At 34.2% G+C, this 18129-nt stretch overlaps 1 protein-coding gene across 2 annotated transcripts in view; it reads left to right on the forward strand.

The window, feature by feature from the left end:
* LOC136846536 (connectin-like) overlaps positions 1–18129 on the forward strand; it is a 373381-nt gene that overhangs the window by 243126 nt on the left and 112126 nt on the right. For both annotated transcript variants that reach the window (XM_067117395.1, XM_067117396.1), the window contains exon 3: positions 13628–13804. In XM_067117395.1, coding sequence (XP_066973496.1) covers positions 13628–13804 — 177 coding nt within the window. The remainder of the gene's footprint in view (positions 1–13627; positions 13805–18129) is intronic.

The following is an 18129-nucleotide window of genomic DNA, read 5'->3' on the forward strand; positions in this document are numbered from 1 at the left end:
CATTCTGTTGAATAAAGGATCGAATCATCATGCCGGTACTTGATCTACCCTGTTGGACAGAAAAGGGCAGGAAGGTTACCACTCGATTGGCAAACCCCCCTACCCCCTGCCCCCCAAGAATAAAAACAGTTTGGTTCTAAATAGATTTCGTACAAACAGAATTTTGAGAAGTTATAGAAAGCCAGAAAGCTCACAGTGTGGTTTTCAGATATATGTCGTGAAAATATAATGTTGAGTAATGATCTAAACATTGGATATCTAATTTTTCTGTGAAATATTCTGTGAATCACTACTACAATATCAGCTTCACAACCCTAATTCATTTCTTAAATAAGAATAACCCAGTAAAACTAATGACCATGGTTTATTTCGAAAAGGCTTTTCGTGCTGTATTCTATTCATTTAATGAATATATGCTCCAATTTCTAGTTCATTAGTAAATGCAATTAGCTTTCTTTTGGCCACTAAAGAAGTGAATGACTAACAGACCATGGACCACCAGTTGAGAATCATAGGGAGAAGTTGTTTGTTGAAAAATGTTTATATATATGTATATAATATATATATGTAAATATATATATATATATATATATATATATATATATATATATATATATTATATATATATATATATATATATATATATATATATATATATATATATATATATATATATATATATATATATATACTGTATTCAGACTGCAGTGAAACAATTTATTTGTATATATCATCTGTTCTGCGTACATACATACAGATAGCCATATAAAATATATACTTGATACATATATCTATCTATCTATCTATCTATATATATGTGTGTGTGTTATATGGCTATCTATATTTATGTATGTATGCATGCATGCATGCATACGTACATTTCTACTCTCAAAAGAACAGATGATAAAAATAGTGGTTCACCCCGATCTGAGTGCAGAAGGATTAGAAGCGGGTCCGCGGCGGCAGAAGAAACGAAGTTATTTATTGTACAAGGGATAGATACGTGTAGTCGAAAATAGAAAAGGGGAGGAGGGACTGAGGGAGAAAAATAGGAAAAGTTTGTATGAAAATAAAAATAGATTACACGGTTCATGAATTCCCGTGTATAACATGGCGGATATGTCGAGTTTACAGGACATGGGAAAACAGACCCCGAGATATCCTGACGGACCAGATTTCCAATACGTGTTCGAAAAATGTTTCGCTCGGTCGTATTGTAAACATGACCCCCGTGCATGTTTTCATGTATAGGGCGGCTTGTTTCTGCTCCGTGTTTGGAGTTGGGTCGACTTTTGTTTTGGCTGTTCGTGTACTTGTGTAGACGTCGGTGTTCTTTCAAGTGGCTGCATGATATACAGAAGGGTGCTTATTTTAGCTTTTTTTTTTTAGTATTTCAGTTTCATTAGTCACAAATTTCTTACTTAATCGTCTAGATTAACTTTCATGAATATTAGCTATAACTTTCAATTAAGCGTTTTATTATTTTCTTCTAAAATATTCTTTTAATGAATGTCTTTTCCTGTAATACTGCAGTGTAATATGAATACAAGAAGGCCCATAAAACACTATTTAAACGTTGAAACCATATATTTCGGGCACTTGCTTCTGTGCCCCTGTTCACTGGTAGAATATGGACAGATGAAATTTTTACAAGGGTATATATACAAAACATAAAGGTGTGGCGTTAAGTCTCCGATATGAAGTGACCATTTCCTAAGAAAGAGGAGAATGACCAATTCCCTACAGAGGTCCCACTCACAACAGACAAATAGATTTCAACAACAAAATAAAGCTTCCGCATCGTACGAAAAACATCAAAAAGCCACCGAACAACTCAGGTCTGACAATCTTTCATTTTCCATTATCCCAAATCCATCGGGAGTTCTTCGCTCATTAACGTATACTTAAATAACAAAGGGAAGAAGCCGTTGTTGAGTTTACAAGATACCGTGTAGCAATTGTAATGACATTTACGTAGGCGAGACAGGTATATCACTCATATCCTAAGTCCTCTGAGGAATGTTGCACCCTACCATGATTTTTACGGAGATGTCGTGTAGCTTAAGAAATGAATGTAGGAAACAGCGAAAGTGGGTTTTCTATACACTGTAAATGCATATCTGTTTGTTTTTCATAGATCAGTACATCTAGGAACGGCAGTTTCTTCCGTCCTTTCCCATTTCCGTTTTAAATTTTATGGTCGGTACTTAGCGAATTTAGTCTATTCAAATATCTCACAGTCCCCAGCTATTGTCCCAGAGCAAAGATATCACCTACGAATTAAGCCAGATCATACATGGGGTTTGTGATTTACAAAGTTCTGTTTCGAAATATTCCATGTACAAGTTTGCTAGAAGGTGATAGGGGACTTCCCATGCTACAGCCAAATTTTTGTTTGTAAAAATATCATTGAAAGAAATACGTTGTTAGTTGGCACAGAGGTTGATAAGTTTGAAAGTTTTATCTATGCCAAGAGGAAAATGGTCTTCATGGTTGTAACTTCCTCTAAGAAAGACAACACGTCGGCAATCGGACTTTAGTAAATAATGACTCGACGTCTAGGGCTGAGCAATTTGATGTTGTTTGAGGGGATGCTGAACTATTAAATTTCAGCAAATCCTCTGCATGTTTGACGTGGGAGATGAAGGTTCCTGTTATCACCCTTCTAGGAAACCTATAGGAATTGGTCATTCTCCTTTCTTAGAAACGGTCACTTCATACCATCGGAGACTTAACGCCACACTTTGTTTTGTATATATACCCTTGTAAAAATTTCATCTGTCCATATTCTACTAGTGAACAGGGGCAGAAGCAAGTGCCCGAAATATATGGTTTCAACGTTTAAATAGTGTTTTATGGGCCTTCTTAAATTCATATTCTTTTAATATTTCTTCGTTAAATATGTTTTCAGTGTTACTTTTACTGTAATTTATTTTATTCCACTGACGTAGCTTCTGCAAATGTCAGATTTTTTGCAATCTTTTAACTACTGAACAGCGAAGATTTCAAGTTACCCTCAGGACAGTCAATTAGGAATATTAACCCGGTAATCCACTAAGCCAAATTTTCTGTATAATTAAACATCTGAATAAATACGCCTTGTGAAAAACATTGATACCTTTAAGCATTGGAAAGCTGTGGTACCGAGTGGCCCCCAATTATCTCAGTAATTAACATTTTTTAATAATCTACCTCATTTCAAACCATTGGCAGTTAGTAGTTCACACAAGTACGAATAAATACTTCATTTCTCATTGTGATACTAAAACCATATTTGCATAAAAGGCCCTCAATATATTGATCATACTGATGCTTTCTGGGGGTATTGTTGTGTAATTCTGTGCTGCATTAACTGAATGACATTGATCGTGTGTCCAACCACTTTTACCCATATTCGATGTATAACAATTATCGGATCATTCCTCTGTGTTACGGAACTTTGGTATTATTCATGAGGTGCCGTAAGCGCAGGGGGCCAATGGGACACAAGTCTGATGTCCTTCATTAGACCAGGACCGGAGAAAAGTACAAAATACTATTTGATTTACCTCCATTACCAATATAACCAGACAGCAAGTTGGGAAAATTCACGTGTTACCATTTTTGGATAGAGAACTGAAGTGGTTTCTCACCCTAGAGTTAACTTATTTCTACCACTGTAAAATTATGGAAATCCAACTTATTGGATATTTTGTCACGTATTACAAATTTCCTCTATGCGTATTTCTGGAGAGACCAACATTCCCTCTTTTCAAGTTTGTTTTCTCTTGTCTGAAGGTACAATAAAGCAGTTTTTGATGCCATTTTTTTTTTTTCATTTTCCCCACATGGCTTTGCTTTATATTCTGCGGTACTTGCTTTGCAGTTTAGTAGTGGTCTCTCCCGGTGATTCCTTTGAAATGTTTTAGCTGTCTGAATACTAATTATTTTGCATTATGTTTTAATTAATTTCCCTGCAGATAGAGACAGATCATTCTGTCAGAAATTTTTGTTGTTTATTGAATTCAACCTATGTGTGCTTTTTTAAAAGAAGTTGCCTTTTGATTTGCATATTTTGAACATCTTATATTGTACCTTAATCTTACATGTATTTTAAGATATTTTAAACTTGATAATTATGTTCTAACAATGAAATATTTTCACATTCTCCATGTGCTTTGCCCTTCCATTTATATTCATATTTTCTATATAACTTATTAATATTTTCTTTACAATTTATTATGGCATTTGCTAACTCGTTTTTATACCGACCTAACTTATTCTCTTCTAAATAATGGAGTCGAGAGTTCAGAATCCACGCAGACAATAAAAGACATTTATTTACCAAGAGCCCATCCTCGCCGGGAAGAATTGTAGGGGTCCATCCGTACAGTAGAATTTTTATTGCGTTATTTACATGGCCGTAATTTACCCTTTTTTTACGGGGAAGATAACGGGGAAGTGTTGATGGGAGTAAGGAAAATGAATTTCCACTGGAAGCTGTGTAATTTACGTATTCTATTTTATGTCTTTTTATTGTACTTGCTTTTTTTATTGTATTTTTATTTGGTGTAATATCATTGCGTTATATTTTATTTGTAAATGTATTTTATTGTAATTTTTATTTGTTTATTTCATTAATCATGGATTCCAACTAGAGTGGTTTTATAGCCCTTTTCAATCATCGTGGTAATTTTCATGGGTAATATCATTTCTTTATTGCGCGGCGCTGTAACTACAACCAGATATGCGGCAGCAATAATATTGCCTCCTTTGATGATGAATAGAAAACAATGGCTCATTTTTATGCGGAGAACAGATTAAAAGGAGTGTGTTACTCTTTGCGAGACAGTCATTTATTTGTAAATTAAGTTCTTGCTCTTTCATTGTGCTTACATGTATATATATATATATATATATATATATATATATATATATATATATATATATATATATACTGTATGTGTGTATGTATATTACATATATATATATATATATATATATATATATATATATATATATATATATATATATATATATATATATATATATATATACTGTATGTGTGTATGTATATTACATATATATATTTATATATATATATATATATATATATATATATATATATATATATATACATATATATGTATGTGTTAGTATGTATATATATATATATATATATATATATATATATATATATATATATATATATATTTACTTAAACTTTGACGTGTTGGTATGTTTGTATTTTACAATGTGTATAAAGTATTGCGGTAAATGTAAATGTTTACATCAATATAACCTTTTTTTACGTGGAGGAGTAAAGGTATGTATTTGAAATAGTGCTTTTGCAGATGTGTTTGTTGTTATTTAAGAATGAGAAAATACGAGAAAGCTGATCGGGAAGTGAAGAAAAATAAACTTGAAAAGGATTTTCGTTTCTTAAAGTATGAGTCAAAAAGGGGACTCATTTCCTAAAGTATGAATTGAAAGGGGGATTTATTTCCTTAAGTATTAGTCGAAAAGGGGATTCATTTCCTTAAGTATAAGTAAAAAATGGGATTCATTTCCTAAAGTATGAATTAAAAGGGGATTCATTTCCTAAAGTATGAGTCGAAAGTGGATTCATTTCCTAAAGTATATGAATCGAAAGGGGGATTTACATCCTTAAGTATTAGTCGAAAAGGGGATTCATCTCCTCAAGTATAAATAAAAAAGGGGATTCATTTCCTAAAGTATGAACGAAAGGGGGATTTATTTCCTGAAGTATTAGTCGAAAAGGGGATTCATCTCCTCAAGTATAAGTAAAAAAAGGAGTTCATTTCTTGAAGTATGAATTAAAAGGGGATTCATTTCCTCAAGTATGAAATAAAAGGGGATTTATTTCCTAAAGCATGAATCGAAAGGGGGATTTATTTCCCTAAGTATTAGTCGAAAAGGGGATTCATCTCCTTATGTATAAGTAAAAAATGGGATTAATTTCCTAAGTATGAATTAAATGGGAATTCACCTCCTAAAGTATGAGGGAAAAAGAGGATTCATTTCATAAAGCATGAGTCTTTTCAACTGATTATTGTGAGAAGTTTTTTTTCGCTCAATAATATTGGCCGTGCCAGAAAAACAAAGCTATATAGCAATTCGGGAAAACAGGAAATATGCAGTACTTAAAAAAGATTACTCCCTTTACTCATACGCTCCTTAATGGAAGATTTTCTTATTGATAAGACAAATTTGAATACTTATTTCGTAGGAGACAATAACGAAAGATCAAACAGGCGTTATTGAAGGTTGAATTTCTTAAGAACAAATGTGTATATGTAAAATTTTAAATATTTTTATGAACAGTTTACTGTCACCTTGCATAATGAACCACGCACCTGTGGTGTCCAGCCACCCAAAAACTAAATATTTAAAAACCTTATACAAATAAAATGAGTCCACATATTTTATTATTAAATTAATCCTAGGAATAGAAAAGAAAACATGTGCTTTTATCCGGCCATATACATCGCAGTGTGTGTGTTATTATATTTTTCGTGTGTGTAGCACAGATAGTCTACGAGTAATAAACTCATCAGTTTTTAACTATCACTAAATCTTCAACAAGAAAATGCAGTACAATACATTGCACTAGAAGGATTGTAAGTACAATGAAGTATTGCTGGTCGTCATTTTTTTGTCGGTATTGGTACATTATAGGCGCGACCAGCTATTCCGAGACGATCATTATCGTGTACTGGGTAATATAGATATCAACAGTGCTCCCGATTTCTTAATGGTAGGTTGCATGGGCACGCTAATGAAAATTGAGACTTTAGTAAGCGAATAAAACTTGGGTGGTTTCCAACTTCTGTGTTCCCATAATGGCTTCTGGAACTTTGTTGTGACCTGTTGTCGCCCGCAGCAGTCTTCTAAGGCCTGTTGCAGGTTCCTGATCGAGCTTTCGCAAAGTATAAAGCGTAAGCGTCTAAAAATAAAAAGAAAATAAGAGCGAACGCTGATAAATACTGATGAAAATATACTAAAAATTCTCATCAGTTGAGAATACGTTTTTAGCAACTTGTTTGAGTCTATTTAAAAGTATTTCTTTACCGCATAATTGCGTAAGGAAAAAATTAATATCTGGTTTCAAGTACCGTATTAATGACAGCTGTAAGAGGAATTATTATTATTTTTATTATCATCATTATTATTATTCTTATTATTATTTTTATTGTTGTTGTTGTTGTTAATATTATTACTATTCACCACATGCAATCATTCATATAAAAAAAAGGCATGCTTAAACAAAACAGAATATCAACGTGCAACAGAAAGCTATAAGGCAATAAAAGATAAGCAAAAATAAGCGAAGAAAGAGGTAAATATACAAAATGCTTAATAAACTTCAAGGCGACGGAAATAAGCCTGGAATATACCTCGAGATCTCCGACGAACTGTAATGGAATTTTTCTTGTGGGGAGAAAGTTATCCCGGCAGGAAATGAAATTCGGTATTAAACTGGAATAGTAAACAACAAATCTTTATTCCCACTCCAAAAAAAATAAGTAAATAAATGAAAAACCTCAGCTGATACAAGCGGGTACATGGAAGCACCTCTTGCGGTGATTGGACGAAACAGGTAATGTATTCCTTAAATTTTACTTTAAAGTAATTATTGCTTCAGTCAGTATTCAGTATTGAATTGAACATTTATGAAATGCCGAATTTTGATGCTGTAAAACAAATATTTATGATTCTTGATTATTTTCTGTGGACAAAAACTTGAGACAGCTGTATCTCCAACAAAATTTATGTGAATAACACTTATTTAGTGATTATTAAAATAATTTATGAAGTGATAAATTTTGGCGTTATAAAACTTAGATTTTGATTCTTGATAATATTCGTGGAAAATAACTTTAGATACCTGTATCATCCACAAATAGCTGAAAAATGTATGTATATGAAATATATATAGTATGTATATATATATATATATATATATATATGTGTGTGTGTGTGTGTGTGTGTGTATGTGATGTATGCATGTATGTATATATGTATGTATATATATATATATATATATAGTATATATATATATATATATATATATATATATATATATATATATATACATATGTATATATATATATATATATATATATATATATATATTTTAAAAACGAATCAAAACCAAGGTGATATATGATAAAAAGAATTGGCATATGTAATAATATTTTCCTCAGTTTGCTTACCTGTCATATTACGACCCCGATGTGGATCGAGAGACCGAAATATGAATATTCTATTTGCTACAATGACGTCAAACCGTGTTTTTGATATTGACGCGTTTTCAGACGTGACACATTCTTGTTCATGTTTCTTCCCAGTCTTTTCTAGTATCTGGCTGTTCTTCAACAGTAACTTTCCTTCTCTTCGATAAAATATTTGTGATACTAGCTCATGTATGCGAACAAACGTTTACATATTTATGAATGATAGATCACGAAAGAGGAGTTTGAAAACGGCCAACGTTACGAAGCCTTGCTAAAGGTCAGTGACATAAATATTTGAAGAGATTTTGAATGTTGACACTGGGGTAGAGGCAGATTGGATTAGGGAGGGAGTTGATTGCGTGGATTTTGATATGAGATTTAGCAGAAGTATCGAAAAAGTAAATCAAGAGAATATAGAGAAGTACTAGAAATGCAATACGTTTCTAAATGCAATATAAATACTGTAGATTATTTAGAAATTGCTAAAAATATAACGGGGAACAAGCTGCCCGAATCACTACGTATTTATAATTCATAGATTCCTAAAATAAAACATTTGTAAATACGCTCTAATTGCAAATGTTTCGTAAAATGTATTTTGTTATTTTACCTCGGTGGGTCGTTGGAGACAGAATTTGAATAAAATAATTATAAAGAATATGTTGTATTATAAATCATATTTTGTTTATTACGCTAAAACTAGCTCAGTGGAGTGGTTGGAGACAGAATTTGAATGACTGTAGAGTTTAAGGCATTTATGAAATACTAAAAACAAAAGAGTGAATCAGGACTCATTTAGTAAAAGCGAATCATTAATGTAAGAAATGGAATTTTATAAGAAGATTTTTAACGCCCGTGTCCTTCACCTTGACGCGAAGATCTTTAACGTAATTGTATTGAAAAGGCATCCTCTGGAGATTGTGAACACGCGTATCAGTCACTATGATTACAGCGATTCCTTAGCTTTTAATGTCCGGAATTCTTTTATTTAGGAGGTGAGGTTGAATCCAGTTACGGTGCTACGCCACAGGACGATTTTTTATTTTTTATTTTTTTGGTCGAAGCAGTTTATTTGTGTGTTTGTTGTGCTTTTTAGTTATAGTTAAAAATCTACATTTGAACAGCTTTTGCATGTTTTCCAGCATGTTTCTTCAGTTATGAAATATACATATATACAACTGTGGATCTCTTAACCACAACAGTCTGTACCTGTGTGTTTGCTTGAGTATGTATGGTCATTTGTTTACACAACAAAACACACACATTGTAACACATTACACACACACATATATATATATATATATATATATATATATATATATATATATATATATGTGTGTGTGTGTGTGTGTGTGTGTGTGTATGTATTTAGATATGTCGAAGACAATATAGAGATGCGTGTATTTGTTTTATACAATACATACACACTTGAGTTCACAGACATATATATGTGTATACATATACATATGTATATATATAATATATATATAAATATATATATAATATATATACATACATATATATACATACAGTAACTGCCTTTGTCGCATTTCCCCATACCTCTCACCTTTCTCGTTTCCACTCGTTTTTCTTTTACGGCCTCGTCTCTCCATCCCTTTTTTACCGCCCCATCCCGTAAGAGATATATATCTACAGGCGCCGCCGGAGTGGATACACTCGCTCCCGTCTCCCGAAAAAAGAAAAAAAAAGGAAAAAAAAAAAAGCCCCACTTTTACCTTCAAACGAAATTGCAGGCGAGAGGGAAGTCCCGTCAGAAAAGAAAGAGTAAAGAAAGAAGAAAAAAATTCGAAAGCTTTTGCCCTCAATCCCAGCAAAAAAAATTGAAAAAAATTCTCAATCGCCTAAATGGATACGAAGGTGTTCATTCACTCATATAACTCCAGTTTTTCTTTTTTTTCTTTTTTTGTCGGGATTTTTTTTTTTGGGGGGGTAGGAGTTTTCTTTTTGGCATCAATAAAGCAGAAATGTGTTCCCCCCACCCCCTCCTTCTCTTCCTCCTCCTCCTCCTTCGGTCTTTATGGAGGGGCATTGGAACTTTCGAACTCTGATGGAAGACATCTTGAAATGTCTGACTGTTATGGGTAGGAGTTTTGTTTTAACGTTTCCGTCTTTTTTTTTTTTTTGTGGGGGCGGGCGCTGACGGACTTTTCTGCATCTTCTTCTTCTTCCTCGAATTCTTCTTCTTCTTCTTCCTAGCCTTCTTCGTTTTCTTCTCTTTCTTTGCTTCTTTTCGTTTCAGTTATTTTCTGCCGCTCGATCTATTTTCCTTTTCATGTGAATTTATTTCTCTTATGGTCTTAGTTATTTTGTTTTTAATTATTTTTTATATTTATAAATACACACACACGCACACACACACATTTATATATGAAATTTCTGCCATGTTTCTGCCGCCCACTTTTCATTTTTTCTTTATAATCTTTTTCATATAAAATGAAATTGGCTGATCCTGTAAGCGTTATGAATCAACTAATATTTGCTCTATATTGTCGGAAAATTAAAGTCCCTCTTGTTCATTAAGGTGACGTCAAACAAGCGTGAACATGATCGACTTGTTTTACGGCAAAAATAAATTAAAAAAAAAACAAAATATTTTGGAAAGCTAAGGCCTTGATTGGGCATGATAAGAGCATGGGTCTGCCCCACTCGGTTCTTTTCCACCGTATTTCGTTTTCTCTCAACACTTTTCTTTATCTTAGAATGGTATCTCTCTTAGTTAACTGTCTCTGTTCTGTCCCTTCCAGGATTGACACATGGGTTGACCATGATGAGTATGGTGTCAGCTTTTTTTTATTTTTTTAAATTACCATTCCCTTCTGAGTGTTATTCCCTCTCTGTCTTCTGCTTTACATTTTGAAACACTTGAGCAAACATATTAAATGCGACGCCAATTTGTGATATCAAATCAACCAATCAGTTAAATGCGCTGACATCGCCGCTCTGGTGGAGTTACAGAAGTCATTGAAATGACGTAGGGAGGACGACCCCCACATTCCTGAAAGCTCGGTTTAGCCACTTTCATTTCCTCGGGGATGTTTCCGTCCCCAGCGAGAGAGAATTCTTTAGTGCAGGGCGTTGGCGACCAGAGGGCGTTCGTCCTTGATGAAGGGGATATATTTTGCCCGATAATTCTTTGGCAGAGAATCGGGGTCCGTGAGGAAGAGTTATGGCAGGTGAATTTATCAACGTGATCAGATTGTGTTCCTGCCATTTTGTATATTTTTATTTGTTTGTTTATTTATTTATTCATTTATCCATACATTGTCTGTTTATCTATTCAGTCAATCATTTTTTTATTTTTATTTTGTCATAAAGTGTGATATCTTTTGTTGGTTCGATCTTTTCCTTCTGTCGGCTTTCCCCTATCATATTATCAAGATATGTCGTTTATCTTCATTTTTCCCTGAATAAAGCTTAGTTAAGACATTTCGAGTATTTGATTGAAAACATTTGGCATCGTCCATATTCCCTTTAATTGAGAAAAGCTTATGGAAATTAGATGAGTCAGTGATGAAAGAAAGATGGCATGGACATGTCCTTCGTACAACCCTGGGAGAGTAGTACATGATGGTGCAAGAGCTGGGCTGCTGTAGGCACCAGAGGAATTAATTGCGTAGAGCACATTGACTAGGGCTATAAGAAGGGATGCTGTAAATGAGCGGAGATTTGTGGAAGACAATGCACTGGGAATATACTGCAGATGGCTGAACTTCAACAGAGGCCCTTTGAGGTATGCGGTGTTGAAGGCGATGATGAAACTTCATTAAAATTAAATGTAAATTGATACCCATCTTAGTACAAGGAAAATCACGTTTGTTTATTGTATGCTTACATTCGTCATTAAATACCTGATAAAAAAATTTAGTTACTCTTTGATATTTACTGAAATAGGGATGAAGACCATGAGATACTGTAATGACCAAGCTTTCATCTGTTACTTGAGATTCGTTTATGAATGCCCCACAAACGTCCAAAGTTATCTCCTCATCCCGTACCTCATAAAATATTGGGAAAAATATCATTTTGCCTTTCCTGGATTTTCCAGTTCTCGATACTGATTTCCCATGTCTTGTTTTTCGAGGACTGAACATTTATTTTCGACATGTCATGATTTCCTCAGCGTTATTATTGATTTACCGTTTTTTCCAGGCCTCATCAGTGATTTTACCATCTCATTGTTTTCAAGGGTTCAAAAATGATTTGTCAAATCTTGATTGCCCCGTCTTCAATATTGATTTCCAATGTCTTAATCATCTACCCCAAATTTCATTTGCTATCTTTTGATTTTTCAAATTCCAGTATTCATTTCATATATCTTGATCATCCAGTCCTCATCGTAAATCGTCTTAAACTTGATCTTCCAGTTCTCATTATCAGTCTTCTATATCTTTGGTTTCCTAACCGCAGTGTTAACCCCATAATCTTCCAGTCCTCGGTGTCAGTCCCACATATCATAATCCCCCAGTCGTAATCTCTCATAATTTAACTTCCAGACATCGATATTAATTTTCCAGAAATTGATAACCTCCAAACTCTTAGTTTTCCAGACATCGGTATTAACCAACAAATCTCTTAACTTTCCCAACCACAATGTAAACCTCCAAATCTCTTGATTTTCCAGACCTCAGTACTGATCTCCAAAGTTCTTTGCTTTCTTTCAGGCCTCAGTATTAACCCCCATACATCCCAATTTTCCTGAACTCAATTTTAACCACCAAATTCACTTGATTCCAGACCCCAGTAAATCTCTTGAATGTCCAGACCACACCTAACTCCCAACAATTAATTTTCCAGACCTCAGTATTGACCTCAAAATCTCATGGTTGTCCAGACGTCAGTATTAACCTCCAAATTTCCTGGTTCTCCAGACCTCATAATAATCTCCAAATCTCATAAATTTCCAGACCTAGTATTAATATCCAAATATGCTGATTTTCCAGACCTCAGTATGAATCTCCAAATCTCTTGATTTTCCAGACATCGTTAAATGTCTCTAAATTCTCTTAATTTCCAGACCTCAGTATCAACCTCCGAATCTCTCTATTTTCCAGACCTATAATAATCTCCGAATTTCATAGTTTCCAAACCTCAGTATTAATATCCAAATATACTGAGTTTCCAGACCGCAGTATTAATTTCCAAATCTCTTGATATTCCAAACCTCAGTATTAACCTCCAAATCCCTTGACTTTCCAGACCTCAATAAATATCTCCAAATTCTCCTGATTTTCCAGCAATCAATAGTAATCCAAAATCTCTTGATATTCCAGACCCCAATATTAATCTCCCATTTCACGAATTCCAGGCCCTTTTAAATAGCATTACTATCTATTAACCCCACACCGTCTCTTTCTCTCCCTCTCCTGCAGGCGGAGGAAGGCAACTGCTGGATCTTTAACGACACCACCGAGAACGACCACGTGTGGGAGGGCTTCGTCTCGCAGACGAAGATCAAGAGGCTCACCCTCCACCTCCGACCCGACGGCACGCTCAAGAAGATACCCACGGTGGCCATCCAGCACCTACCAGGCATAGAGATGTTCGAGGTGAGCCACACGACGGTTTTTTTTTAATTTTCTCAATTTTAGTTATGGCGTGCATATGTGTGTGAGCGTAGGTGTTTTTCGTATGGCTAGAATTTTGAGTATGTGTATGGGATATATATATATATATATATATATATATATATATATATATATATAAAGATATATATATTATATATAGATAATATAAATGTAGATAGTACATACATATATATAGGTATGATATGTTTATTTATATATATATATATATATATATATAATAGGTATGTTTTTATATATATTATATATATATATATATATATAGAGAGAGAGAGAGAGAGAGAGAGAGAGAGAGAGAGCATTTAGTTTATTCTTACGAAATATTAGGGTTCATTTCAAAGGTAACATCTCTAGAAAACAGTGAATTAGGGAGTTTTCAGGTTTCGGTTTTTAAACTTTTATCCTTAATGTAAATTCATTCGAACTTTTATTTTTTCTAAACGGTGGTTAATTTCTTTATCGCCTAAAATGGAAGACAACCTTGCAAGTGTAGGCATTTTAATTTTGCAAAATGTTCCTAAACGCTATAAGAAGCCAATAAATTCAGGTGCTGAAGAGTCTGGTATCTAGAAGCAAGGAAAAGCCAATGTTTGTTTTCTAAAAGCAATGAGAAGTCAAACATGTAAAAGGGTTGAGCATTCGAACAATGAATGCAAAGAAATTTTCAGGATTTATCAAAGCATTGCAAAATTCTCAGATTTCTGAAATGCCGTTTGTAAAGTCCCAGGTTTTTGTTAAGCAGATACATTAGTTTAATCCAGACTACTAGCTGGATTAACAAAAATAGATTTATTTTATAAGAACCAATTGAAATAGCAACGGGGTTTGTAATCCGAACAACATTATAGAGAAACAAGTCGCCAGAAATAAATTTTAAAAGACGAACGCGGGCCCTGCAGAGCTAGCCGATTTATACCGACCAGTTCAATGAAACATCAGGTTTGTAAAAATCAGTAAGTCATATTTATAGTCGAAAGATCAGATTTCTAAAACAATGAGAAGTCAGGTTTCTAAAAACAATGAAAAGTCAGGTAATGTAAAAGCAATGAAAAGTCAGGTTTCTAAAAACAATGAAAAGTCAGGTTTCTAAAAACAATGAAAAGTCAGGTTTATAAAAACAATGAAAAATCGGGTTTCTAAAAATAATGAAGAGCCAGGTTTCTAAAAACAATGAAAGTCAGGTTTCTAAAAGCAATGAAAAGCCAGGTTTCTAAAAACAAAGACAAACCAGGTTTCTTAAATCAATAAAAATCCGTTTTCTAAAAACAAGGAAAGATCAGTTTCTAAAATCTATGACAAAATCAGATTTCTACAATCAACGAAAAGTCATATTGTTAAAAGCAGCGGAGATTCAAGTTTGGATAGAATTGAAATCCCGGAATGTCAGAATTTCATCAAAGTTCCTGGACGAATAACCGCCCGGTCAACATCGAAAGTATTGTTGCTCAGAGTCACAGAGGAAAAAAGGATTCAGTTGTTGCTGGTTTGATTTTGTGTTCACGCTATAAGATAAAAAAATAATATATTTTATAAAATTTAGGTTATTATTTGGGTAACTCAGAAGCATTTCTCAAAAGGTAAAGGATATTTCTTTCAAAACGCATGAGTATTCCATTACAAATAAAGAATAATTCATGTAAATCAAGAAGCTTACTTGAAACACTCAGATGCATTTCAGAGTATTGCTTAGAAAACTGAGAGGACTCCCATATAAATCAAGAGTATATATTATTTGAAAACCTATAGAGTATAGCTTAAGAAATGGTCAACAGTATTCCATTAGAAATTAAGAGTAGGACTCCAAAAATACGACGTTAGGATTTTCTAGTATAATCATATATCTCTGAAAGCCAATGATATTCTTCCAGAATAGAGGGTAATTCTTTAAAATGAACTTTTACTGTCACCAAGATTTGGGTTTGAAGATCAAGAATATACATCGAGGGTCAAGAATACCCTGAAAGAAATATACACATTTCGAAAGAAAGTATTCCAAATGCACCGATATCCTAAAAGGCTCTGAATGAAAAAATACACATCGAGGTGCAAAAAAACAATTAAAAAATGTGCAGAAGTTTCTTCGGTGCAACGAGTTTTCTGTACAACGTATAATCAAGGCCACCGAAAATAGATCTATCTTTCGGTGGTTTCGGTATAATTTTGTATAGGCAGCGAGCCATGACACTCTCAGCCAGCTGTGGTGGCCTGTGTTATTCCGTTGCCAGAAGCACGATCTTGGCTAACTTTAACCTTAAGTAAAACAAAAACTACTGAGACTAGAGGGCTGCAATTCGGTATGTTTGTTGATTGGAGGGTGGACGATCAGTATACCAATTTTCAGCCCTCTAGCCTCAGTAGTTTTTAAGGTCTGTGGGTGGACAGAAAAAGTGCGGACGGACAGACAAAGCCGGCACAGTAGTTTTCTTTCCAGAAAACCATTCATGCATCGTCACAAATATTCTAAGAAAAGGTACAAAAAAGAAATCCTCTGTCAAGTCCTTCTGTAATTCCAAATAATGTGGTTCGCGCCGACCTAAATCTTTGCTTGTCAGCCGAACTTCCAGGGACTCGGCGGAAGGAGGAAAGAAATGAAAAGGGTGAGAATTATGAGAGAGTTCCCACGTACTTTTATTGTGAGATCTTCTCGTCCCCGCGTATCGTAAGTTAACAAAAACGTTACTTACTGAAGAAGCTGGGACATTTCGAGTCGTGGCTTCGCTGAAGGTTTTTCCCAAAAGAAAAATTATATATTGTATATATGTATATATATATAGATATATATATATATATATATATATATATATATATATATTTATATTTATATATATTTACTGTTTATATTTACAGTATATTTCCACATTTATGTATATGTGTATATATATATATATATATATATATTCATATTTATATAGTAATATATAATGAAATTCTCTATGCGTGCTAGACTTCAGAAGCAAAGTACTTGAATGTACTTGGTTCTTTGTTCTCTCGTCTCTATATCTTTCTTCTTATTCTTAGTAAAATGTATGAAGACTTTTATATGTCAATTTTTCTGTTGGTGAGGAATGCACGCGTGAAATTGTTGGGCAGTGTAATTTCTAAAAAAGTTAAATAGTCACAAAGATTAAATTTAATTGAAGTTCGTTATCCCAGTCAGATGCTCCTCATTACTCCATAAAAGCTTAAGATGAAAATAACAAATTCCTGAGCACTCCATAAAAAAATGTTATACCTTAAAAATAGTATGGAAAATGTCCATAATAACAGAAATAAGCTCACGTTTATCCGAAACCAGTGCATCTAGAACTCAATAAGGCAGGCATCTTGTCCTGTCATCGTCAGGCTCCTGTTACAAACTCCCCTCTTGGACAAGCTGCCGCCGGTGGTAGTGATATATGTAATTTGCGTTGAGGGATGTTTCCCGTACAAGAGACAGACAGTTGTACAGAGTGTTCAACAACAGACAGACACCCAAATAGACAGTTCAGCGGCAGACAGATTTTCTCCCAAACGTAGAGTCAGACAGATTCCAATATAATGAAACTTTGAAAAGGACAGGCCTTACAAGCCTACATAGATGCACAGACTTACAGTAGAAAGAAACTCGGAAAAACTCACAGACATTATTGTAGAAGGACAGACAGACTCACAAATGAAGAAAATAAAGGTTTATGAAATCACAGGCGAAAAGAAACAAACTAGCTCACAACAGGGAGAGACGTTCAGAAATACTCACATAGAGAAATATACAGTGGAACACGAAAACACATTTCACATGGGGACGGAAGGCAGGCCGCCCATCTAAGCTTAAGAGAGAAGAGACAATCAGACGCCAGACCCAAAGGGGAGACTTCTAAAGACAGGGAGACAGACACAGACACAGAGGACGAGAAATGCACGGAAGCGAACACGCCTGCTGAAAGTGAGAGCGACTTCCATTGGGAGAGAGAGAGAGAGAGGGCGGGAGAATGAGTTGGACTACCGTTAAAAAAAGGGGAAAAAAAGAGACTGAAAATAAAGCAGTTCAATTAGAATTCCCTCTTTTGTGGGGCTGCTCGAGAAACGATAAAATTCCATTTGACGAAATTGGAATGAATCGTGGAGCGAGGCCGTTCCCATCAGGTGCGTTAGAGCTCTACGTATCTTATTAGGAGAAAACACCAGGTTGATTTTCGGGAACCGGATTTATACGTTTGTAGATCTCTTTTCTCGCTTCTGGCTTTTCTTCGTGTATTGTTTTCACTCGGTTTTGCTCAGGGGGAACTTTTTATTTCATTCCGTTATGTTTT

The sequence above is a fragment of the Macrobrachium rosenbergii genome, chromosome 15, assembly GCF_040412425.1.
Source record: "Macrobrachium rosenbergii isolate ZJJX-2024 chromosome 15, ASM4041242v1, whole genome shotgun sequence".
In the NCBI taxonomy this organism is placed as follows: Eukaryota; Metazoa; Arthropoda; class Malacostraca; order Decapoda; family Palaemonidae; genus Macrobrachium; species Macrobrachium rosenbergii.